Genomic DNA, 17,470 nt, shown 5'->3' on the forward strand with positions numbered 1-17,470 from the left:
GTAAAACCTTGGTTTGTGAGCATAATTCATTCCGGAAACATGTTTGCAATCCAAAGCCCTTGGATACCAAAGTGAAATTCAAGAACCACTGGCTCAGTTGTGATCACGTGATGTTCGGCGTCATGTACTATTCGTATTGCAAGACGTCGCTGGTTCATCAAGTTAAAATTTATCAGAAATGTCTGCTCGTCTTGCGGAACACTCCAGAACAAGCTACTCGCAGTCCAAGGTTTTACCGTGTCCTTGCAAGAATACTTGGACACATTTTCTGAATCCATGGCATAATTTTTCTTGGTATTAATTTTACTGGGTACATTGCAACTTTTTAATTAAAGGGGACATTCATCACATGGTCACTTTTCTTCCTGACAGAAGTATCAAAGGACAGCCGTGCCAAAGCACTGGACGAGAATAACTAGTTCCTCTTTGGCCACACATGCATCCCCAGTGACTTTCCTGGCACCGAGAGCAGTGACCACCAAGATCCAACCCCGCCAATGCACGCGGTGCATCTGAGATGGTCTACAGCATGTGGGTGATAGTTCAAGACCAGGAGGTACACAGCCTGGAGAAGAAAGGGCCACAGGTGACACACCCAGTGTGGGAAAAAGCTTGCTGGCGGTCTCACTGTCCAGCCACATCTGCCAACTTCTCTGATAAAAAGACCACGGAGTGGGCTGAGGCAGCTATGGAAGGCACTGCCTCATTGGGTATGATGTTCTAAGATCCTTTCCAAATCCAGGATGTCATGATCTGCGATTCTCATTTTAGCTAGAGTCAGTTCAAACTCACATCCTAAATAACAGCTTTGCCTGAACCAGATGTTTCCACACCCCCCCCCAAGATTTCATTATAAGATGCGCCAAAACCAGGCAGCTGGAGCTTGAAAAACTACGATATTCCGCACACTGAGAGAAAACCCCCTTTCGTCGCCCAGGGCCTCTGCCCCCTCCACCCCCTACCACGCCAGAATACACATGCTCACCAGTTCCAGAACTGCCTTCTGCCAAAATAGGCTCTGGGCTCGTATGTGTACAGTTTCAGGAGAATTTCAATAATGTAGAGAGAAAGGAAAAGCCATTCTGCGTAGGAAATGAAGGGGTTTCTCTCATCCAGAGCAATGAATATGGCATTTATTAGAATGATGACATCATAAACCCAGACAAAAATCCTGCCACGAGGGAAGAAAAGAAGAGATCCCGTCATCACACATTTCCGTAAAAGGAGCATGTTCAGAGCCTTAGAGGGGCTACTTTGTTTCCCAACAATGTGATGAATACGAGAGGCCCCCAACCCCCGTCCCGCCAATGCACGCGCGCACACACATGCACACTTGTGACTCAAGTAAGTAAAGGTTCCGGCACGGCCAGGGTCCTGAAATTCACCTGCCAACCCTGATACTTGGTGTAGCCCCTCCAGCCAAGGAGAACATGAAGAGTCAGCAAGCAGGGGGTATAGAGGCGTGCTTTTCCCAGGTTCCCCTCTGGGGGCACAGTCCCTGGATCAGGTGAAAGCTTAGGCAGAACTGGGGCAAGGAGAGGGTTTAGGGCTTAGCACGGGATCATTACACCTCTGCTACTCGTCCCTAGAAAATGAACATCTTAGGGGAGCCTGGGTGGCGCAGTCGGTTAAGCATCCGACTTCAGCCAGGTCACGATCTCGCGGTCCGTGAGTTCGAGCCCCACATCGGGCTCTGGGCTGATGGCTCGGAGCCTGGAGCCTGTTTCCGATTCTGTGTCTCCCTCTCTCTCTGCCCCTCCCCCGTTCATGCTCTGTCTCTCTCTGTCTCAAAAATAAAAATAAAAGAAAATGAACATCCTTAACTAAGAAAGCTTCTGAAAGCCTCTTCACCCCTAAGGCACATAGCCTTCCAGGGGACTGATAATATGTCCATCCTCCTCACCAAGTCTGGGGGGAGATGGGTGAAAAAGTATGATAGCTGGGCTCTGACCCGACTCTTCAACTACAGAGCAGGCTTCGTTGCTTAGGTGTCTGTCCCTGTGCGTCAGAGAACACGGGGTGACCCTTGGGAAGACAAGAGGGGCTCCTACCCCACTGTTCTCTGTGAAGCTCTAGACCCAGGACCCAGCTCAGGATGCCTCAGGTGGACACACAAACATCCAGTGCATGAAACACATCAGTAATTCAAGGCTGGGAGTAATGGGAAGAAGTCTCTACATAAAGGGCTTTGATAAATACCAAATATGGACGGCGAAAAGGGATATGGGGTGCCTGCGTCACAGGCTGAGACACTTTCAAGGACTTCTGACCCATTCTCTTCTATGAAACACTAAATTCAGAGAGCAAGAGGACGAGCCTCTGATGATACGGATGACTCTGGGCCACGCATATGAAATATACGATCTGCAACCACAATGAATGCCTCTTTCCCGAGTCCATTTGCTTGAGAATAAAAGAATTGATGGTCTTCTTGATGACCATTCCAATGACTCTAATTCAGGAGCTCTTACCACAGACTTTACAAAGTCAAAGTGCCATATCTGACATCAACTTCCTAATCACTCGAGATGAGGCTAGAACCTTCTGATTTCAGAGAGCGGTCAGTTTTTCTGGCTCAGACAGCACATCTAGTCTGTGGCCCTTGGGCATCTTAGGAAACAGGGCAGAAGGAAGCATAATCCAGAAGCCTGTCCTTTTGAATAAACACATCCAGAACCCTTTGCAAGCCTCCCTGAGAAACCAAAAGCAGCAAGCAGGGGGCTGATTTATAATTTCAAGAAATGAAATGTATTCAGTCCAGACGGCATTTGCAAACGCCTCCATTTTGAAAGTAACTTGAGAGAAAACTGGCCCCATGTCACTTGCCTGTGCTGAACCATCCTCTGGACCAAGAGGCTTGCGGATGACCGGTATGCCCGAGGCATCCAGTCTTCCAGTGGGTGTCTCCTGATGTTGATGGTGACCACCTGAATGTTGAGGAGATCGGCCAAGCGCAGAAAGTTCACTTTGTCTGCAATAAAAAAAAAAGATCCCCAATACACAGCCACTGTGTCGCTAAGGTTCCAAGGGTGATACCAAATCAGCGTAGACTCTTGGATCTGTCTTGCCTAGGTGAAGATCTGAAGCTTCAAAGGGAAGGCCCAAGGCCAAGGAGCCAGCCAGTGCAGAGACCCCCACCTGTACTCACTCAGACCTGCAATCAACCCAAGGCAGCCAACCCAAGCATGTGATTTTGCCAGTTCACAAATGCCGCTGCCTCACTCCCTGCCTTCCACCCACCTTCCTCCTCACGTGGGCCATCCCTGCTTTCTGCCTGACTTGCCTCTCCAGCGTCAACTCTCCTTCCCTTCTCTCTCCACCAAGCCTCCAAGGTAGGTGTAATCCACACCCTTCCCCTCAATCCCCTATCGTCTTCTCTTCCCCTTCTCTGGGATTCACTCAAACCAACAGCTTTCTCCAAAAGTGGGCTCACCAGCCAGGCCAAGATTCGCCGGGGCTTTCTTGACCAACCTGGCCCCACATGACTGCTGAGCTGGTCTTCTCCAGACCCACCGAATGCCCAGGGCCAGCAGGCTCTTCTCCACCACCCTGCGTACCTCCCCCCTGCTAGACAGGTCAGATGCTGGCCAGGAGTCAACTGAGCTGGTTCTCAACCCTGTTCATGCGTGACCTCCTGCTCCATACAACCTAAAGAATATCACATCAACGGATCAAATCAGGATTACGTAAAGAATGTTGCTGCTTCTTCTTGTAAGCTCCTACAACTTCTTTCCAAGTTTTCTTTGAAAACAAAGTTTAGAAACGAAGTCAACGTTTGGACAATTTAAAGAAAGCTAAAGAAATTGCCAGTGCAGATCAGGTCTAGCTGAGACAACGGGCCAAGTTGGGGCGGGTGCTTTTAAATCCCAGAAGGCTTCTCATTCAGAGAGCCTGGCAGATGTCTGCAGCTCCATTCCAGTTTTCGGGAGTAAATGATGAACGATGGCTATACGCTTATCACCATAGCGTGGTTTATGCAAGAAAGACGATGAGGAATTGCCATCAGCCGAAACCCAGACTTCGGCCCCGTCAGAAGTGTGGCCTCATCTGAGCGAGGAGCCTGAATCAGACACAGACTTGAGTGATGTTACACACTCATGTTGCTATCTTCCCTAACAGTTTTGTGGTCCCAAGAACATGAAAGAACAGGAGTCCATCAAGTTAGATGAAAAAACACACATAGATATCTTAGGATATCTAAGTTCCTGGGTCTTCAGAGTTAGAAGGAAAATATACATACATGTCTCAAAAGCCAAAGGCATGTAACACCTGCTCAGGCAGAAATGTAGCCTTGGAGAATTAGGTGCCAGGGTATCTTGGATCCAGAGACCTGGATCACCATCAGTGGTTAGGGGGACGATGACATGACAACCATGGGTAGTATATGGGTGACCTACAGACAGGGAATCCAGTCAAAACATCATTCACTAAATAACTTACACCAAAAGGGAATCTATTAGTCTCACTGGGTTCACATCTTTTAATCTGGAAGATTCAGTAGGACAAGAAAAAACAAAGAGAATCAAAACCATAGTAATTTTATGTTAAGAAGGCACTTGTATCCATCTGACATTCTATGTCAGAGATCAGAGGTCAGCTAACTTTTTCTGTAAAGGGTCAGACAGTAAATAGGTTAGGTTTTGTAGGTCATGTGATCTCTGTTTTAACTACTCAGTTCTGCTGAGCAGCATGAAAGCAGCCATAAACAATACATAAATGAATGAGCATAGCTGTGTTCCAATAAAACTTTATTTACAGAAAGAGGTGGTGGGCCATATTTAGCCTGTGGACCATCGTCTGCCAACCCTTGTTGCAGATACATTATTCTCTCCGTATTCTCTTTGTTTTCTTCCCATATTTGTAAGTTTGTGCTTCTCAGTTTAATACTGGATTAAGTTTTAACACTGAGTACTAATAAAATTCCAGTGTTTAGCCTTAGAAACCACAATGCTCACAACTGCTGATGAAGTGGGAGAATGTTCAGAGAAGTATTGGAGACCACTGTGAAGCATGTAATTCTGGTCAACTTTTTGTTATTAAAACTGCTTTTGAAAGTATTAGTTGAACCCAGGAGACTTTTGGACAATCAGACATTAGAAATTACTGCTATATCCCGTAAAATACAACCTGTGATTCTTTTTTTTTTTTTTTAATTTTTTAACGTTTATTTATTTTTGAAACAGAGAGAGACAGAGCATGAACGGGGGAGGGTCAGAGAGAGGGAGACACAGAATCTGAAACAGGCTCCAGGCTCTGAGCTGTCAGCACAGAGCCCGACTCGGGGCTCGAACTCACTAGCCGTGAGATCATGACCTGAGCTGAAGCCGGCCGCTCAACCGACTGAGCCACCCAGGCGCCCCACAACCTGTGATTCTTAAAAGCCAACAGATCTTATTGGCTGTCTTCTGTAAAGATGTGTCTGCCCTGGTAACAATATTTATATTTTTAAAAATTAGTATTTATTTTTGAGAGAGAGAGAGAGAGAGAGAGAGAGAGCAAGATAGAGCGTGAGCAGGGAAGGGGCAGAGAGAGAGATGGAGACACAGAATCTGAAACAGGCTCCGGGCTCTGAGCTGTCAGCACAGAGCCCGACGTGGGGCTTGAGCCCATGAACCGTGAGATGGTGACCTGAGCCAAAGTCAGATGCTTAACTGAATGAGCCACCCAGGTGCCCCCCACTCCCCGGTAACAATATTTACATCAACACCGCTGTTTGGTAAAAGGTAAAATGCTGGGAAGTCTGTTGAGCCATAAGCTCACTGGCACTTTCTTTTTGCCACATCTCTGAAGTGCTCAGAACTAAGGGCTGAGGACCCAGATTTCTTGCTGACTCCAAATCATGAGCCAGTCAGAAGACAGCAGGGTCCTGTGGGTATGTCTCGAGGGTGTATGCCTACCTCCTTCACTTGCCTCTAACCTGCTCAAAAGGTCATGAGCCACTTCCGCTGAATGTCTGCAGCGCCACTAGGGAAGAAGAGAAATACATTCAGGTGAGTTGTGTGGATGTGGTGCCACCAGTGGCCTTGGAGCCTTAGACTAGGGGGTCACATGGCGTGAGCGGGGAAGTCTGCAGCAGATGAGCTAAAACCACTGCAGTTCTGTCTTCCAGAACTGCAAATGCTCTCAAGTCTAAGCTTTTGACAAAGTGACAGTAGGACTCGAGGTTTCAAAGATTATCTGTGTGGAGGGCTGGGGGAGGTTAACCTTAGACAGAAGAAAGTTCTCAAGGAGGATAACAATCTACGGCCAGGAGCAGAAAACCAGGTCTTATGAGCTGACCTGTGTCCCCTCCAAGTTAGCGTGTTCAAGTTTGAACTCCGAGGGCCTCGGAGAGTGACTACGTTTGGCGAGGGGCCTCTTCTAAAGAGGTAACTTAAAGTGACGCCATTGGGTTGGTTCTAATCCCGTATGACTGGCGTCCTCACAAGAGGAGATGATTAGGACCCAGACACACAGAGGGAAGGCCACATGAAGACGCAGGAAGGCAATCATTGACCGGCCAAGGGGAGAGGACAACCCCTGGCAACTCGGTCCTGGACCTCCAGCCTCCAGAATCGTGAGAAAATAAATTTCTGTGGTTTAAGCCGCCCGGCGTGTGGTACCTTGTTATGGTAGTGCTGCCGACCCGGCAGGGAAACATTTACCAACGGATTGTTAATATCGTTGTTTTAAGGCAAACACTTCATTCCTTAACTTCCGAATAGAGACCTAAGAATTCTCCCAAGATGAAGAAATCAGTGGGGCGCCTGGGTGGCTCAGTCGGTGAAGCGGCCGACTTCGGCGCAGGTCGTGATCTCGCGGTCCGTGATCTCGCCGTCCGTGAGTTCGAGCCCCGCGTCGGGCTCTGTGCTGACTGCTCAGAACCCGGAGCCTGTTTCAGATTCTGTGTCTCCCTCTCTCTCTCTGACCCTCCCCCGTTCATGCTCTGTCTCTCTCGGTCTCAAAAATAAATAAAGGTTAAAAAAAAATTAAAAAAAAAAAAAAAAGAAATCAGTGAAAAATTCTTTACGCTTGAAATGTGCTATCCCTTAAAAAAGTAAACAAAACTAACAAAAACACCCTGGGGGGGGGGGGGGGCGGGAATGAATTTCAAGCTCCACGATTGCCTTTTCTTCTTCTAACAAAACCTGTGACAAATTCTTAGCTTGCACAAAAATGCTATATAAAAATGCTAGAGAAATTAAATATTATGTGAACCAATCTTAACATGATTTTCTGCCTGACAGATGTGCCTTCCGAATAAAACCCCCAATTAACAAACTGGTTTATAAAGTCTGGCCCCTACGATCATAAAATATACGAAACAATGAACTATTAATTTAAATAGCATTTCTATAATTTTTTAAGAAAATCAGATGGAAACCGTCACTCTATTTACTGTCCTTAGTGTCTGCACCTAGTTAAATTTTTTTTTTTTTACAAAGATGTGCAATTAACAATAGAGCCACAGTTAGTTAATTGCAGAGAGTCCATGGTGGGGAGGGAATAACCTTCATTATTATTATTATTTTTTTTTTGGTAAAAAGATACATTTTATTTATTTTTATTATTTTATTTTATTGTTTATGATTTATTTGTTTTTTTAATTTAAAAAAGATACATTTTAAAGATCTGGTTAAAATTTTAAATCTAAAGACATTTGACTAAAACTTAAAACATTATATTGGGGCGCCTGGGTGGCGCAGTCGGTTAAGCGTCCGACTTCAGCCAGGTCACGATCTCGCGGTCCGTGAGTTCGAGCCCCGCGTCGGGCTCTGGGCTGATGGCTCAGAGCCTGGAGCCTGTTTCCGATTCTGTGTCTCCCTCTCTCTCTGCCCTTCCCCCGTTCATGCTCTGTCTCTCTCTGTCCCCAAAATAAATAAACGTTGAAAAAAAAAATTAAAAAAAAAAACATTATAAAATTACTTCATTAATCAAACTAAAACAATTTAAAATTTTAATCCAAATTGACTTAATGCTCCCAATAAAGAAAAACTAGTAGACTAAGTTGTTTTATGATTTAGGGTTTAAAATGTGGCTTCATGTCTTTTTCCTGATTTTATTCCGTGTAAACAAAAACTGTAAATATGGCGTTTTAGTTCATGTAAAATTTCTTTTCTCCAAAGAGGCTAAAATGGCTGGAACTTCTCACACCCCTCATCCTTATCTTATAGGTCGGTGGGTGCCATGATCTCAGCTAATATCTAGGTGTTCATAAATCTAACCATGGGTTAGAACCATGTGGCATAATATAAACTGTTGTGGTTTTAAAAGTTGGATCTTCATCAATCAACTTGTGGAAATCTCACACAATATTGTAAATCACAAGGCCCTGGGGCACCTGGGCGGCTCAGTCGGTTAAGCAACCGACTTCGGCACAGGTCATGATCTCAGAGTCTGTGGGTTCGAGCCCAGAGCCTGGAGCCTGCTTCAGATTCTATATCTCCCTCTCTCTCTGCCCCTCCCCTGCTCACACTGTCTCTCTCTTAAAAATAAACGTCAAATAAATAAATAAGTCACAAGGCCCTGTAGAGTTACTCATTTCAGCTATGTGGACACAGCATGTAGAGTTTTTACTTCTCTGACAAATCCTTAATATCAGCAGTAGTGGATCAACTACTTATGGTTTCTTAAATGTATTTTCTAGGGGCGCCTGGGTGGCTCAGTCGGTTGAGCGTCTGACTACGGCCCAGGTCATGATCTTGCGATTCACGAGCTCGAGCCCCACATCGGGCTCTGTGCTGCCAGCTCAGAGCCTGAAGCCTGCTTCAGATTGATTCTGTGTCTTCCTCTCTCTCTGCCCCTCCCCAGCTTGCACTCTCTCTCTCTCTTTCTCTCTCTTTCTCTCTCAAAAAAAAAAAAAAATCACTAATTGAATTGGGGGCATTGGACTAATGAATGTTGAGATAAATAGCCAAGAATCTGGATTTACCTAAAGACTTCCAAAGAAATTAAAACGCTATGTCCCTATGTATAAATATATTTGTTCTTCAGAACACCCACATTAAAATGTTATATAATAATTGTCTTACATCATTCTATAAAAAAGAGTTTTCAAGCTTCAAATCACACTGGCATTTAAGCATATTCATTGGTATTGACTATATGTGTATGTCATGAACATTAACATGAATAGATAAAATTCACAGCAGGCCCATTATACTCTTCGCATGAGGTAGGGAAGGTCGGTCATTTCCATCTCTATATTCTGCCCCAGGGAGCTGGATTTGGAGCCCTTTCCCGAGGAGATTCTCTTATTTCTCACAAGTCTGCAACACTTCTACTGACTTCCATTATCTCGAGGATGACTGTGGACCCCTGGAAAGACGTGAGGCCTCTCACTTCTGGAAGAGTTATAACGTCAACCGGTCCACACATTGCCCTTGCTATGGCTGTCCTTGGCCAGCCTGAAAACATTCCACAGCACAGCAGCCTTTGGCCATGCCTCTGTTCCCTTCCTCTGCTCCCTTTTGTCCCTGACCGGCCTCCTTTGGCAACTCTTCCAGACCTCACCCCTGTGCCAGATCACAACCCACATTCGGAGGAGGAGAGCCTCTGCCGATGGACACGTGGTGGCGGTGGTGTTTTGTACACAGATCTTCACTGGCACGCTCCAGAAAGTTGTGCGGGAGCATCAGAGAGCTCCTCCCTCCTCTTCCTCATGTAATTCATGGAATGATACATCCAAACAAGTAGAGGTGTCATTAGAACTTGGATGTGTTTGGTAAGCTCCATATTTACCCTGCCACAGCTGAATGGTATCGTTTAAAAGCCAGCCTATTTATAGCCCAGAACATGGAAGAAGCTGTCAAGACAAAGAAAAGCAGTTCGTACTCCCACTTGGGAAACGACTGCCAATAGTTGGACTGACTTTATCAACAAAGAAACGTTCGTGTGAGTATGTCCTAGTGACCATGTGTATCTTTTCTGGATGAGCAGGCGATACCCAAGTGCACAGGCCTCCCCACGCCTGACAGACAAAGACTCCGAAGAGCCCCCAGCCCTAGGTCTGGAACACCTCACCTTTCAATGGCAATCCAGGAACTCACTTTACAGAAGGAATTGCAAAGAAATTTGAGAAAGCCCTGAAGATTCATCAACATGTTCAGAGTCCCAATCATCGAGAAGCAGCAGAGGTACTAAACCATGAGGGAAGAATTCTCAACACCAGAGGGGCCGAAGTCTGGGAACACCTGGACTGAATTGACCAGCCACTCCACCCCGGTTGTGGGGTGGGACCTCCAAGGGGACCCAAGTCCCAACCCTCTCTTCTAAGGTCAAGAGCAGTGGTCCTCAAACAGATGCCCCTGGGCCACAGCTGGCCCTGTCCGTGTCTTCCCCACCCTCTGTGGGGTAAGTGCTGAATACAGAAACTTGTAGAACAATTGCCAGGATCTTGTCCACGGACTCTAATGATGAAAAAATGGGACTTGGACTTTACACTTTGTAACTTCATTTTTCTGAGTGTTGATTTTTGCTGCTTTACCAAAGTTATCAGTCCATGGCAGGTTGGACTTGAAAAAGCACTGTGCTCAGGGGTTGCCCGGGGACCAGTCACCCTTCGCCACCATTAGCAGAACCCTAATCCCGGCATGCTGAAGGGCACAGGCAACCACCACCGGTCCCTAACGGGGGCCACCAAGGCAGTCATTCAGGCTCTGAGAAGCCTGGCTCCTGACCAGGCACTCGGAGCCGCAACTTCGAGCTGGTGGCTGAGGAGACATGCTCAGGGCTCAGCAGGAAGCCAAATCCTGCTAATTCAAGAGGGCAAAGGCCTTCCTCCAGCCAAGGTCCAAAACTCTCACTGGAAGACGTGGGCACCACCCATTTAGCAGTATCTTACTACCCGCGTCTTTTCATTCTCCTTTTTGCACGTAAGTTCCAGAGAATCACTGTGCTTTCCTTCTCACACGTGCACAGAGCCCTAAGGAAGCCTATGGCTCCTCTGGGACTAGTCTGAGAGTCCTCGTCTCATGCAAATTTACATCCTGTCACACTTACCGCTCCCTTTTGGTGGATTTCCATCTAGACTTCTCTTGAAGCAGGTGAAATGAGGGTGCTTCACGGTTTGGGATGTATTTTAGTCACCTCACATCTTTCTGAATTGCTGTCTTATCTTCACAGTCATTGTTAATGTGGCCAAAATTTCCCATTATGTGACTATCGGAATCTGGGGCGGTTTAGCACAATGATGCAAAACATGGGCCTTGGAGTCAGACGGCCTCTCCCACTTTGCAGCTGCATGGCCTTGGGCAAACTGCTTAACCTCTCCCAGCCTCAGTCTCCACATTGACCAATGAGCATCACAAAAATCCCCCCCTCAGTGAGTCAGGGGGAAGATCACGTACACACCACGTGCAGGAAACAGTCATGACAATGGCTCACACACGATAAGCATGCCATAGATAAGAAGTGTTATTCATAATAGCCACCGACCATTAATACATGAATTTTAGGCTACTTTCAACCTTTTACTTTCAAATATGGAATGCAATGTAGACGTTTCTTTCCACAGCTCTCTTCTGATTTTAGATTCTGTCCCGAAAGCAGAGTCAGTGGTGGAATGACCGTTACACGGTAAAGGCTTTGGGATGGCTCATGGTGACAACTCCCACGGGGACAGCCCTGTCAGAACACAGCTTCGAGGGCCCGAATTCCACTGGATTATTGCCAGCGGGGAGTGCCAATACACATTTTTATTTGCAAATTTAGGAAAACAAGAAAACAGTACTGCTGTTTTACGAATCACTTTTAGGAGCCACCCACTTCTTTAAAAATTTATTTATTTTTAATTTGGAGAGAGAGCACGAGTGGGGGCTTGAGAGAGAGAAACTCAAAGCAGGCTCCACGCTCAGTGCAGAGCCTGACGCAGGGCTCAATCCCACAACCCTGGGATCATGACCTGAGCTGAAATCAAGAGTCGGATGCTCAACCGACTGAGCCCCCCAGGGGCCCCCGGAGTTGCCCGCTCTGAACACAGCCAAGAGGAATGTCAGCGCCCAAGCCTTCTTACCCACGTGCCCCTTCTGTCCCTCGTCGGAGATCCTCAAGAGGAGCTCCAGGTGGGGACTGCTGATGTGTGGTGCCACGACCTTGGCCAGCCGCCTCCACTGGGACTCCGTGACCACAAACTCCGTGCCCACCTTGACTTTCAGAATGTTGAACGCCTCTATCATTTTGTGACGTTTCAGGTACGCCAGTTTGCGAATCTCATTCTTTGAAAAATAGAATTGTGTTTTTTAAGAGAAAGATTCAAGAAAGCCTTCTTTACCCTAAACATTTCAAGGTAATTAAACAGCCAAAGAGAAGGCCCCCCTGGGTCTCTTAACATGCCGGGTATGTAATCCCTCCCCGGCTGCAGGTACACGCAGCTGACCCGTCTGCATAAACAGAACTCATCTTACCAAGTTCAAATGAGGGAGCCCGTGAAGGATAATCTGTGTGGTGAGAAACAGAGCAGCAGGAGGCAGACTGGTCCCAACTCCACTCTGCCCAGGAGGAAGGAAGCTTCCAGAAAGGAAGGAAATCGGGTGTGCTGCTGAGACACAGGGAGACCCCAGAGAGGGAGAAGATAGATCTACCATTAAGTCAATCAAGAAAGAGAAGGGAGGAGGAGAAAAGTCAGGGAAGTGAAACTAGGCCAGGAGTGGTCCGGAAGGAAGAGGTCCAGGGCAGGAAAGACAGCAGGGCCTGCCCGGAGCTGCCATCTGGCCTGAGCACAGGGAATCTTCCAGAAGCGGGGGTGGGGGGGTGGGGGTGGGGGGTGCTGCACAGCCCTCCTCGGGTTACAATCAGCCACCTGATGCCCACTCTTTTTGCTCCCCGTAGTACTGTCATCACTTAATTGATTACACAGCTAGACTATAATTTTTTTTTTAATTTTTTTGATGTTTATTTATTTTTGAGAGAGAGACACAGAGCACAAGCAGGAAGGGGCAGAGAGAGAGGGAGACACAGAATCCGAAGCGGGCTCTAGGCTCTGAGCTGTCAGCACAGAGCCTGACGCGGGGCTCGAACTCACGAGCCATGAGATCATGACCTGAGCCGAAGTCCGACGTTTAACCGACTGAGTCACCCAGGCACCCCAGAGGGGTGTGGGCTGTGTCTTAATCATTTTTGACTTCTCAGAATTTTGTGCGGTGCTGGGCACCTAAAGCACATTTAAGATGTTTGCTGACTGATCCCTGTTGCAGAAGATTACCCAAAGAAACACCTCCTTGGGGCTGGGGGAGGTACAGCAGCAGTTCTGCCCAGCAGCAAAAGAAGAGGGGAAGCATACCAGACTCTCTGGGACAACCTCCTTCCAGCCAGAGGGAGGAAGTTGAGATAGGAGGGTCTCTGGGAGGCCTGGCCTCTGCGGCAGGAGCAGCTCAAGTCCCGGCAGTACACAGACTGCTCAGGACGTGGACAAGCCAGTCACCTTCAAAGGCCATTTTGCCACCAACAGGCTCAGCCCCGCCACCTGCTTCTCCATAGTTGCAAACATTCAAGTTCTCCCTGAATTTCTCCTTGCTCCCCGGTGGGACCCTCCCTATGCAATGAAAAATTCAGAACAGAACCAAAAGGATCAGAAGCCAAAAGCCAATGTCTTCCCTTCGGGAAAATCATCCTTTGGTGAAAAGCTTCCCTGTGCCACTAGTTTTACAACAAGAAAAAACAACCCAGCAAAGATATGTGCAGTGGAGGGCGGGCAGGTGATGCGGCTGAGGCAGCCTGGTGGATTCCAGGCTGTAAATAAAACATCCCCCACCCCCACGGACTCAGAAGCCTCCGCCCACCCAACGCCTCCAGGAATTCTCCAGACGTAAATCTAACAGGCAGGCACCGGGGCAGAAACCGCTGGCTTTAAGAAGTTTCTGCTCTTGCTGGAGAGGGAAAAGGGGGTGGAAGCTTGGAGAACATCCCCAACCCCCATTCTTAACAAAACCTTTCCAGGAACCATGAGCAACTGAATGCCTTAAAAGCAATGAGTAAAGCAATAGCCTGCCACTGTACATAAAATTCAGAAACGCTGCCAGACCCATTGCAAAGAATGGTAAAGAACCACCCACGCCAGCAGAATAGAGCAAAGACACCAAATAAGTCTTCAGATTGGCCAAAGCGAAAAGAAAAAGCACCCTTTCAAATATTGAACCAATGCGTTTGCCGGCCTCCCTGGCACGACACCCAGCCCGCGCGCCTATCCTCGCCCGCCCCCACCCCGCTTCCGCTCATGCACCTTACCTTTAAGTGCTTCCTATAATTGTTGTAGACCACGGCCAGAAAGACGGACATGAAGATGTAGGTATTGATGATGGTGTAGGTTATAAAGTACAGACAGTACCACCAATTGAAGTTATAGGCAGGCATCCTAGAAGGACAGAATTATGTTGCACGGTTTTTCACACCCTAGGTCCTTAGTGCATAAAAGGCTGACCTCAGCTGCCATCCCACATGGACAACCCACGGGCACGAGGCACGGCAAAAGCTTCTCTCACTCAGACTCTCCCCCATATGGCGCGGTCCCGTGTGATGGGGTCGCAAAGCCATCACCGCCCCTAGCTGGCCTTCTGAATTTCTTAGTGCCTTTTCAAGGCAGCAGCTTTCAAAGCAAGTAGGACCTTGGCGATCTCCCGATCCCCTCCCTTCCCTTCACACCGAGGGAGCCTCACTGTGGCTTCACCATCGAAGCCTAAGAAAGGAGACCGACTTGCCCAGGACTATAGAAGGAATCGAAGCGTGGCTTGGGTTTATACTCAAGGCTCTTCGGGGACACCAGACTGCCTTGTTGGGGGGGGGGGGGGGGGCAGGGGAGGCAGATAATTTTCTAGCCACTCTGGGACAATGAGAAAGAAAGGAGCACCGTTAATAATGGCACCAGGGTGAGAGGCATAAATCAGGGTGTATGCTCACTCCACCTTCAGTGGACATTGGATTTCATACAGGAGGGGGTGTTGGAGGCACTGGCATGGCCAGGGTCTGAGAGAAAGATCCAAGGGCACACAAGGAGGGCCACAACTTTCCCTTGCGTATGTTTTTCCGGAGCCAGGCCCAAGAGTGAGCAACAAGCCAGAGCAAGTCGATATGATGATCCCACACAGAACTAGAGGACAGAAAACCCACCCTGCCCCGAAGTGCAGTATGGCCTGGTTGGGATTGACACTCGCATTGAGCCCTGTCCATGCCCTAGACCCCAAGGGGTATCTACTCAGTGTGGCACTCTTTAATAATTTTACTTCCCCAAACAAGCTTAATCCATAATATGAAGGACGTTAGGAAAGAAAATACATGATGTTTTCCTCCTAAGTGAAGTCCACGTGTGTGGAGAATTGGCATTGCGAAGGGGAAGGCAACAACTACTAACCTCTACATTCCTTTCCTGTCTCACCTAACCACAAAGGCGCATCAATGCTTGGGAGAACGAGCCACGATTCCTTTCGAAAGATGGCTTAGCTGTTTAAATTCAAGACGCAAAAAAATCCCGAATAGAAAGTAGGCTCCGATATTTAAGAGTTGTATCTCAAGAGATATCTCCTGCTGCTTTCAGCTTTTTAAAAAAAAAAAAAAAAATCATCTAAGCTTAGTTTTAGACAGACAGGGTAGGCTATTGTTAGCATAAACATTTTACATCCTTCAAAAATTTTTACACGAACACGAATAAGCGGAAAATCACTATTTCTCCCCTCTCAGCCCTGCTGGTGTTTGGAGACAGCTGCCTTTAACAAAGCGAATTCTGTCCTGGTAACAGGTGTCTATCCGTGAACATGAGCCAAGATGGACGTACATGACATCGGGGCTGTTCGCGGTAGTGACCAGCACGTAGAGCTCAAACACTATGTCCAGGATATTTGTGAAGTAGGGCAATCCTTCCACTGTTTTAAGACCCCTAAAGAGGAACCAAGAACACAAAGTGAAAAACACACACACATAAGTGAGGTTGTGGTTTCTGATACACTTTTCCCCTTCCAGAAGCACTCCTGGAGTGTTGGAACGAGGAAGATGGCACCCGGTGACAGATTCTGCCACCAACAGGCTGAACCTGAAAGGGGGTGGGGGTGGGGGGGAGGCGGGGCGGGATTCACAAGCAGAAACTTCCAGAGCAGCGTGCTCACCTATCCCCAAAAAGCTTCAAGGCCATAAGGGAGAATATCAGCACACTGAACATAAACAGGAGGAAGACGTAGAGAATATCGGGCAGAGTGTTCCGGATGCTTCTGAAAGTTCTTCGGATCTGTGATGACAAAATTTTCATTTCGTTTACAAGAATCGGCTAATTTTCTGCAAAAACAAAAGTCAAGCCTTTGCATATCCTAAAGTATATCCTTCCTTACCTGACGACTTTCAGGGAAGTTAATTAGGAAGACTGGTCTTAAGGCCCTTGACCATCGAACGCTGTGGATGTTCACAGCTTCCAGGGACCCATAGATAATCAGATCAATCAAGGTCAGCTGTGAGAGACACGGGACAGAGAGGTCAGTGCCACACTGCTCCAGGACAGAGAAAGTGATGGTGGGGATGCATGCTCACCGACCAGGAAGAAGGGTCACAAAGCAAGTTCCATAAACAGGATAATTCTAGTTGTGTGATATAACATTAAAAGTAGCTGTTGTTTGTGCATTTATTATGTGCCGTGAAGTACAAAAAGCACCTTCCGTAATTATTCTATGTTATCCTCACCACACCCCTAAGGTGGGCACTATTCCTGGATGGAGACACTGGGGGCACAGAGAGGGTGAGCCTGTGGCCCTGGTCACACAGCTAGTAGGGGGCAGAGCCAACCCTGGAACCCACGCAGTCTGACGTCAGAGCCCATGCGGTTACCTGCACAGTTACATGCTTCCACACTACATCCTAATTAGCTTTAACTTTTCTTCAATTTGACGTATAAAATTGTCTAGCCTGGTAACAGAGGTAAGAAAATCCTGATCCTTATTGTCACGTTCGTGATCACCTAAGAACAGGGCAAAAGAAGAACCCAGTGTATTTTTAGGGAGATGTAAGTTAAAAAAGAATAACCTCCATCGTCAAAAGTGTTAATTCAGCAAGCCACAGAGGACCCAGTGAGATCCGACACAGGGGCGGAGATGGGATGCAGCCATGGAAGGAAGCTGGTGCCCTGGGCGCTGGCAGGAGGGAACTATCGTGGCTGTCCAGGGGAGGGTGGGGACAGGCAGATCACCAAAGGTCACGGTGCTGGAGGAGGCTTCCTGGGTAAGCACTCCCTCATGTAATCTTAAAGCAAAGATAGAGGTTTGTTGTTGTTGTTGTTGTTGTTTATTTATTGTTATTTTTGAGAGAAAGAGAGAGAGGGAGGGAGAGAGAGAAAATCCCAAGCAGGCTCCACACTGTCAGCCCGGAGCCTGACGTGGGGCTTGAACTCACAAACGGTGAGATCGTGACCTGAGCCAAAATCAAGAATCGGCCTCTCTTAACTCACTGAGCCACCCGGGTGCCCCAATGACAGAGTCTTGAAAGAATAAAACTCAGGGGGCGCCCGGGTGGCTCAGTCTGA

General features: G+C 47.5%; 1 protein-coding gene across 6 annotated transcripts in view; it reads right to left on the minus strand.

Moving 5' to 3' along the window:
• The window catches only part of LOC125162401 (two pore calcium channel protein 1-like), a 62,953-nt gene that overhangs the window by 8,926 nt on the left and 36,557 nt on the right, over window positions 1–17,470 (minus strand). For all 6 annotated transcript variants that reach the window (XM_047853359.1, XM_047853358.1, XM_047853362.1 and 3 more), the window contains 7 exons: window positions 16,290–16,406; window positions 16,071–16,189; window positions 15,743–15,844; window positions 14,203–14,329; window positions 11,993–12,194; window positions 2,827–2,971; window positions 986–1,171 (listed from right to left, as the gene is read on the minus strand). In XM_047853359.1, coding sequence (XP_047709315.1) covers window positions 986–1,171; window positions 2,827–2,971; window positions 11,993–12,194; window positions 14,203–14,329; window positions 15,743–15,844; window positions 16,071–16,189; window positions 16,290–16,406 — 998 coding nt within the window. The remainder of the gene's footprint in view (window positions 1–985; window positions 1,172–2,826; window positions 2,972–11,992; window positions 12,195–14,202; window positions 14,330–15,742; window positions 15,845–16,070; window positions 16,190–16,289; window positions 16,407–17,470) is intronic.

The sequence above is a fragment of the Prionailurus viverrinus genome, chromosome A3, assembly GCF_022837055.1.
Source record: "Prionailurus viverrinus isolate Anna chromosome A3, UM_Priviv_1.0, whole genome shotgun sequence".
Lineage (NCBI taxonomy): Eukaryota > Metazoa > Chordata > Mammalia > Carnivora > Felidae > Prionailurus > Prionailurus viverrinus.